At 43.0% G+C, this 9039-nt stretch overlaps 1 protein-coding gene across 1 annotated transcript; it reads right to left on the reverse strand.

The window, feature by feature from the left end:
* Positions 1-5602: 5602 nt before the first annotated feature.
* Ubqln5 (ubiquilin 5) lies at positions 5603-7513 on the reverse strand. Its single transcript, NM_027634.1, has one exon. The coding sequence runs from the start codon at positions 7303-7305 to the stop codon at positions 5773-5775; it is 1533 nt and encodes a 510-aa protein (NP_081910.1). The 5' UTR covers positions 7306-7513; the 3' UTR covers positions 5603-5772.
* Between the last annotated feature and the right edge of the window lie 1526 nt (positions 7514-9039).

Here is a 9039-nt window from a genome sequence, read left to right on the forward strand (position 1 = left end):
CCAACATTTTGCTGCTTACAGGAAACTCATCTCAGAGAAAAAGATAGACACTACCTCAGAATGAAAGGCTGGAAAACAATTTTCCAAGCAAATGGTATGAAGAAACAAGCAGGAGTAGCCATCCTAATATCTGATAAGATTGACTTCCAACCCAAAGTCATCAAAAAAGACAAGGAGGGACACTTCATTCTCATCAAAGGTAAAATCCTCCAAGAGGAACTCTCAATTCTGAATATCTATGCTCCAAATACAAGAGCAGCCACATTCACTAAAGAAACTTTAGTAAAGCTCAAAGCACACATTGCACCTCACACAATAATAGTGGGAGACTTCAACACACCACTTTCACCAATGGACAGATCATGGAAACAGAAACTAAACAGGGACACACTGAAACTAACAGAAGTGATGAAACAAATGGATCTGACAGATATCTACAGAACATTTTATCCTAAAACAAAAGGATATACCTTCTTCTCAGCACCTCATGGTACCTTCTCCAAAATTGACCACATAATAGGTCACAAATCAGGCCTCAACAGATTCAAAAATATTGAAATTGTCCCATGTATCCTATCAGATCACCATGCACTAAGGCTGATCTTCAATAACAAAATAAATAACAGAAAGCCAACATTCACGTGGAAACTGAACAACACTCTTCTCAATGATACCTTGGTCAAGGAAGGAATAAAGAAAGAAATTAAAGACTTTTTAGAGTTTAATGAAAATGAAGCCACAACGTACCCAAACCTTTGGGACACAATGAAAGCATTTCTAAGAGGGAAACTCATAGCTCTGAGTGCCTCCAAGAAAAAACGGGAGAGAGCACATACTAGCAGCTTGACAACACATCTAAAAGCTCTAGAAAAAAAGGAAGCAAATTCACCCAAGAGGAGTAGACGGCAGGAAATAATCAAACTCAGGGGTGAAATCAACCAAGTGGAAACAAGAAAAACTATTCAAAGAATTAACCAAACGAGGAGTTGGTTCTTTGAGAAAATCAACAAGATAGATAAACCCTTAGCTAGACTCACTAGAGGGCACAGGGACAAAATCCTAATTAACAAAATCAGAAATGAAAAGGGAGACATAACAACAGATCCTGAAGAAATCCAAAACACCATCAGATCCTTCTACAAAAGGCTATACTCAACAAAACTGGAAAACCTGGACGAAATGGACAAATTTCTGGACAGATACCAGGTACCAAAGTTGAATCAGGATCAAGTTGACCTTCTAAACAGTCCCATATCCCCTAAAGAAATAGAAGCAGTTATTAATAGTCTCCCAGCCAAAAAAAGCCCAGGACCAGACGGGTTTAGTGCAGAGTTCTACCAGACCTTCAAAGAAGATCTAACTCCAGTTCTGCACAAACTTTTTCACAAGATAGAAGTAGAAGGTACTCTACCCAACTCATTTTATGAAGCCACTATTACTCTGATACCTAAACCACAGAAAGATCCAACAAAGATAGAAAACTTCAGACCAATTTCTCTTATGAACATCGATGCAAAAATCCTTAATAAAATTCTCGCTAACCGAATCCAAGAACACATTAAAGCAATCATCCATCCTGACCAAGTAGGTTTTATTCCAGGGATGCAGGGATGGTTTAATATACGAAAATCCATCAATGTAATCCATTATATAAAAAAACTCAAAGACAAAAACCACATGATCATCTCGTTAGATGCAGAAAAAGCATTTGACAAGATCCAACACCCATTCATGATAAAAGTTCTGGAAAGATCAGGAATTCAAGGCCAATACCTAAACATGATAAAAGCAATCTACAGCAAACCAGTAGCCAACATCAAAGTAAATGGAGAGAAGCTGGAAGCAATCCCACTAAAATCAGGGACTAGACAAGGCTGCCCACTTTCTCCCTACCTTTTCAACATAGTACTTGAAGTATTAGCCAGAGCAATTCGACAACAAAAGGAGATCAAGGGGATACAAATTGGAAAAGAGGAAGTCAAAATATCACTTTTTGCAGATGATATGATAGTATATATAAGTGACCCTAAAAATTCCAACAGAGAACTCCTAAACCTGATAAACAGCTTCGGTGAAGTAGCTGGATATAAAATTAACTCAAACAAGTCAATGGCCTTTCTCTACACAAAGAATAAACAGGCTGAGAAAGAAATTAGGGAAACAACACCCTTCTCAATAGCCACAAATAATATAAAATATCTTGGCGTGACTCTAACGAAGGAAGTGAAAGATCTGTATGATAAAAACTTCAAGTCCCTGAAGAAAGAAATTAAAGAAGATCTCAGAAGATGGAAAGATCTCCCATGCTCATGGATTGGCAGGATCAACATTGTAAAAATGGCTATCTTGCCAAAAGCAATCTACAGATTCAATGCAATCCCCATCAAAATTCCAACTCAATTCTTCAACGAATTAGAAGGAGCAATTTGCAAATTCATCTGGAATAACAAAAAACCGAGGATAGCAAAAACTCTTCTCAAGGATAAAAGAACCTCTGGTGGAATCACCATGCCTGACCTAAAGCTTTACTACAGAGCAATTGTGATAAAAACTGCATGGTACTGGTATAGAGACAGACAAGTGGACCAATGGAATAGAATTGAAGACCCAGAAATGAACCCACACACCTATGGTCACTTGATCTTCGACAAGGGAGCCAAAACCATCCAGTGGAAGAAAGACAGCATTTTCAACAATTGGTGCTGGCACAACTGGTTGTTATCATGTAGAAGAATGCGAATCGATCCATACTTATCTCCTTGTACTAAGGTCAAATCTAAGTGGATCAAGGAACTCCACATAAAACCAGAGACACTGAAACTTATAGAGGAGAAAGTGGGGAAAAGCCTTGAAGATATGGGCACAGGGGAAAAATTCCTGAACAGAACAGCAATGGCCTGTGCTGTAAGATCGAGAATTGACAAATGGGACCTAATGAAACTCCAAAGTTTCTGCAAGGCAAAAGACACTGTCAATAAGACAAAAAGACCACCAATGGACTGGGAAAGGATCTTTACCTATCCTAAATCAGATAGGGGACTAATATCCAACATATATAAAGAACTTAAGAAGGTGGACCTCAGAAAATCAAATAACCCCCTTAAAAAATGGGGCTCAGAACTGAACAAAGAATTCTCACCTGAGGAATACCGAATGGCAGAGAAGCACCTGAAAAAATGTTCAACATCTTTAATCATCAGGGAAATGCAAATCAAAACAACCCTGAGATTTCACCTCACACCAGTGAGAATGGCTAAGATCAAAAATTCAGGTGACAGCAGATGCTGGCGTGGATGTGGAGAAAGAGGAACACTCCTCCATTGTTGGTGGGATTGCAGGCTTGTACAACCACTCTGGAAATCAGTCTGGCGGTTCCTCAGAAAATTGGACATAGTACTACCGGAGGATCCAGCAATACCTCTCCTGGGCATATATCCAGAAGAAGCCCCAACTGGTAAGAAGGACACATGCTCCACTATGTTCATAGCAGCCTTATTTATAATAGCCAGAAACTGGAAAGAACCCAGATGCCCCTCAACAGAGGAATGGATACAGAAAATGTGGTACATCTACACAATGGAGTACTACTCAGCTATTAAAAAGAATGAATTTATGAAATTCCTAGCCAAATGGATGGACCTGGAGGGCATCATCCTGAGTGAGGTAACACATTCACAAAGGAACTCACACAATATGTACTCACTGATAAGTGGATATTAGCCCAAAACCTAGGATACCCACGATATAAGATACAATTTCCTAAACACATGAAACTCAAGAAAAATGAAGACTGAAGTGTGGACACTATGCCCCCTCCTTAGAAGTGGGAACAAAACACCCATGGAAGGAGTTACAGAAACAAAGTTTGGAGCTGAGATGAAAGGATGGACCATATAGAGACTGCCATATCCAGGGATCCACCCCATAATCAGCATCCAAATGCTGACACCATTGCACACACTAGCAAGATTTTATCGAAAGGACCCAGATGTAGCTGTCTCTTGTGAGACTATGCCGGGGCCTAGCAAACACAGAAGTGGATGCTCACAGTCAGCTAATGGATGGATCACAGGGCTCCCAATGGAGGAGCTAGAGTAAGTACCCAAGGAGCTAAAGGGATCTTCAACCCTATAGGTGGAACAACATTATGAACTAACCAGTACCCCTGAGCTCTTGACTCTAGCTGCATATGTATCAAAAGATGGCCTAGTCGGCCATCACTGGAAAGAGAGGCCCATTGGACACGCAAACTTTATATGCCCCAGTACAGGGGAACGCCAGGGCCGAAAAGGGGAAGTGGGTGGGTAGGGGAGTGGGGGTGGGTGGGTATGGGGGACTTTTGGTATAGCATTGGAAATGTAAATGAGCTAAATACCTAATAAAAAATGGAAAAAAAAAAAAAAAAAAAAAAGATGTGTAGTAGTGGAAAAAAAAAAAAAAAAAAAAAAAAAAAGAAACTTAGAAGACATGAATACAAGAGAACCAGGGCTATGGTTATAAAAAGGGCCAGACCTCTGAGGGATAAATTCTTTAAAATCTGGTGTAACATACTATTGCAGTACTATTAAAGAATTGAGTTCTTAAAGATAATTAAAGGAAGTACATTCATCACAGAAACAAAACTCTATAGGTCAAACTATCAATAAAATTTTAAAAAGTCAGTTTTGAAAAAGTTTCTGCATCTTATTGGGGCAACTATCTAACTATAAATATTCATAAAATTTTGCCCCTGGAAGGGAGATATGTAAAAATTCAGAGGCAAGAACTATAGATATAGACTAGTATCTAACAGGGCAGTAGAGATAAGAATTTTGCAGGAAAAAAAGAAGAAGCCTGTGGAGGAGGGAAGATGGTCCTTTTGACGGAGGTTAACCTTACAGAACAAGATCCTAAGGTTAGGAGGGTACCGAAGAAAGTTAAAAGCCAAACACACTCCAGACAGAGAAAACTTTGGGCAAAGGCATGGTTTCAAGAGGTCTTAAGTCATGACTTCTAGGGAGACTAACAAGATTCTGTCACTGTGGAAATAACTAATAATTGATAGAAATGCTGATAGGAGATATGGATGTTGATTGAGGGTGAGTTGAAAACATCAAAATTCTCGGGATTTATCCACCCTATTTTTTGTATGTCTATCTGTATACGTGTGTGTGTGTGTGTGTGTGTGTGTGTGTGTGTGTGTGTGTGTGTGTGTTTAGATCAGAGGTTGACATCGGGTGTCTTCCTCTTCTGCTTTCCGCCTTATATTTTGAGGCTGAACATAGAGATCGTTAATTGGCTAGGTTTAGTTCTTCAGTGAGCTCCTGACATCCTCCTCTTTCCCCATACCATTGCCTAGTGCTAGGGTTGGAGATGCACCACTCTACCAGGCTTTTACATGGCTGCTAGGGATTTGAACTCAATCTTCATGCTTGCACAGGAAACACATTATCCATTACCCACTGAGCCATTTCCCCAGCCCTGTGTTATGTTTGAAACATGAAATTACCCTTGGGTTAGAGACATGAAAATAAGTATATCATGCTGTCAGAGCGATATACAAGTCCCTCCCCAAGTAAGACTATGCTGCCCACCCAATTCCAAATCTACAACACACAAGAGCCCCAAGCAATCTTCTTTAATGTAGAACAGGTTTGGGCAGTGAGAGAAGGGCTGTCCAAATATGCTCATAATTCGAGGAAGAGGAATTTCTAAAATAAGTGCCTTCCATCCCCTTCTCCCTTTTCCTTCCTCCCCACAGAATGGTGCAATCGTGGGCATCAAATGGAGAGACTAATCCTGCGGAGCCCCTAGAAGCATCTCAATGGCGGCGTGGATATCTCCATCTGTGGCTACAAGGGCCTGCAGGTTTGCATCACGGTTAGCAAAACCCAAGGCCTTCAGTTCCTCCAGTTCTTGCTGGTACCGACCTTCAGTAAAGAGGGATGTGGGCAGTGCAGTTTGGGAAGACTGGGAACAGGCTCTGGCCAAGGAATGGAAGAGCTGAAGAAAGGCCAAGGAGTGTTGTGTAGTATCTTCTCTATGGGCTTGTCTTCTACCCCTAGTTTCTTGGGCTCCTCTAGCCCCACGTGGTTTAGCTGAGTCCCGAAACAATGGTCCCAGCTCAGGCACCTCCCTGGATAGTATCTGTAGGCCTTCCTCTATCTGTAGCAATGCCTGCAGCGCTCGAGGGTTGGTGAGGATGGGGAGAAGTGGCAAGTGATGTAGTAGGGGACTGCCAGTTGCCAACTGATGTGCCAGAGATGGATTCTGCTGCAGGACAGTCAAGGCTAGGCGCAGAACACAGGGCGAGAGTCTCGGTTGACAGGTTAGAGGGACTTTCTCCAAGGGCTGCTGGCTTTCTTGGCAGGGGATATCTGAGCCTGAGTGTAAGTCTAGCATACCAGGTCGGCACCCTAAACTGGCCTGACTTGAAACTATGCCCTTGACCTGGCTAACTCCTCCTGTACTGACCTCTTGTGCCAAGGTCCTGACCAGAGGAGAAGTGGCTGGAATGGTGGTAGGATCAGAACTGCTGTGAGCATTGTTGGTTTCTCCCCTACACAGCTCTAAGGCTGAAATGTGGCCTTTAGAAGCCACCAATAAGGCCAGAGTGGAGAGCATGACCTGATGGATATCAGAGCAGCTGGGATGCATAGCGTTGTCACCCCCTGGCACGGCTTTCAGGGCCTCCAGCCTCTGCTTGTGTTCCTGGAGAACTTCCTGCGATTGCGCGGGCTTCTGAAGGGTTTCCGGAAATTTGAGAGCTGGGTCCCGTTTCTGTACCGTTTTTGAGGTTTCCGGAATGTGAACGCCATTGGCATGTTTCTCATTTGCCAGGCCTTGAATCAGAGGATCTTCCAAGAGTTGCACCACAGACTCTGGTGCCGCAGGCAGCAGTTGGACACGCTGGCTGAAGAAATCAGCTAGGTCAGGTGAGGTCCCGGCCAGCCGGCCAAGCTTGGCTGATGGTTCTGAGCGGTGGGTATACTGGCCTGTGGGGCCTACCAGAGTTCCTGTACAGGCTGACCCTTTCAAATGAGACCTCACTACCACATGGACTGTAGAGCCATCAAGAATGCCACGCTGGCTCAGTATGTCTTGATCCCGGAGGATCTTCCCAGTGAAGATGAGCACCAATCGGTCAGCGTTACAGTGAAGGTATTTGGAGATTTGCTTCTTAAAGCGGCGGACATTGCTATTTTCTGCCAGAAAAAACTCGTGGCAGTCCTGTGGGGTCTTGACAGACACTCTGATGATACGTGAGGATGGCTCCCTACCAGACACCAGCTGGCTGTCCCCTGCTTCTTCCCTAGCTCGTGCCATATTTCCTGAAGAAGAGGACGCAGGGTTACCTGAGGGCACAGTGGAGTACACACCTGCAGAAGCTTTGATGTGGCACTGAGCACACCCGGGTTAAGGGACCAGTAGGTGTTCGGTGATGTCCTTTCACCTACGTCCTGCAGGTCCCCCCTGCCAGTGTAGCCCTACAGCCACCTGGCTCCCATAGCGGGGGGCAGCTGCTTCTCTCTTTGGCAATCTTTAGGGGATATGGTGTCAGTGATGAGGTCACAGTTGAAAGGTACATCTGAATGGGGGCAGGACAGAAGTCTGCCACCTGCCTGAGGTTGGGTTTTCCTCATGATTTGGTTTAAGCACCAAATTGGGGGCGGGGCCGGACATGTCAGTGTCTAGAAACATATTTCACATACACTTCTTCAAATCCTAACACTAAGCTCAACAAATGATGATTGAGTAGGAAAGCAAGGTCTGAGAATTAGCTAAGGAAGCACTCATTCTGGTCTCTAATCCTCCACTAAATTACTGTATGTTCTCCATGGTCCTCAAGTCCCGTGTTCTACCTGAACACAATGAAGGTGGGTAATTAAAATGTGCAATCAGTTCACAGTTTCAATGGGATCCTTCTTTCCCAAGGTCCCAGATCCCAGGTAATCTGTTTCCATGGTTCTAATGCTAGTATATTCCAGACCTGATAGCAGAATTGCTTCAGAAAATAAACTGGGGGTTGGGGAAGGAGGGAGATGGGTGGTACTAGGGGGATTGTTATATGGCTTAAAAGGATTATTGCCTTCCCAGAGAGGACCTGAGTTCAGTTCCCAGCACCAATTTCAGGCCGCTCACAACCAGCAATAACTCCAGCTCCAAGGGATCCATGGCAGCGTCTGGTTTCTGAAGGCACCACCTATACATGTATCAGACATACACAAATAAGTACATATATGTAAAAAACAATTTTAAAAAGAACACTATAGTCTCAACTCAGAAGCTGGTGGCTGAGTTAAAAGAAATAACAGCAGCTCTTTGAATCTATATCTAAATGTGATTTAACTTCTATAAGACTGTGTGAGAGGCGACATGTTTCAGCTAGGGATGTGTTAGGTTTGTATCATTAGCAATAGCTCGCTCTCTCTCTCTCTCTCTCTCATACACACACACACACACACACACACACACACACACACACACACACACACACACACACCTTTTTTCCCTATCTCTAGAATTTCCAGTGACCACAAAACTCAGACAAGAATTTGGGCGACTAGTGCCACCTCAGGGGGAGCTGGCACGAGGTAAAATAGCCACCTAGGTCACGCTGTACCTGTACTATTTTATCAAATGTTCTTAAACTTTGCTATCTGTGAACCAGAATCTCCAGTACTAACCAATAGCAAGTCATAATAAGATGTAATTTCAGAGTCTGAAATAACTTCTCCCTCCCAGAAACTTGCACAGAGCACTGTAGAGGGCACTATAGCTTGCTGACAGATAGCCTTCCCAGACAGTGCCCAACCTCAGAAGAACTTCCATACAACTGTGGCTCCAAAAGCAATTTTAGTGATTTGCTTTGTATCGCCCCCAACATGGAAGTTGTTGGAGGGAAGAAAAGAAATGAGAAAAGCAATATAGTCAGGTTTGAGTGTTAAAATTAATATTAACAGTTTCTAGTTCAATGGCATTGTTATTTCACATCCTTTTACGAAATTGGATTTTGCAGACATCTGATTTGTGTTAGAGTGTGGAGAAGTACCTAAAACT

This window comes from Mus musculus, chromosome 7 (assembly GCF_000001635.26).
Source record: "Mus musculus strain C57BL/6J chromosome 7, GRCm38.p6 C57BL/6J".
Taxonomy (NCBI): domain Eukaryota; kingdom Metazoa; phylum Chordata; class Mammalia; order Rodentia; family Muridae; genus Mus; species Mus musculus.

What these genes read in the sequence shown, in the direction of transcription:
- Ubqln5 (NM_027634.1), bottom strand. Translation starts at nt 7,305, where the DNA reads ATGGCACGAGCTAGGGAAGAAGCAGGGGACAGCCAGCTGGTGTCTGGT.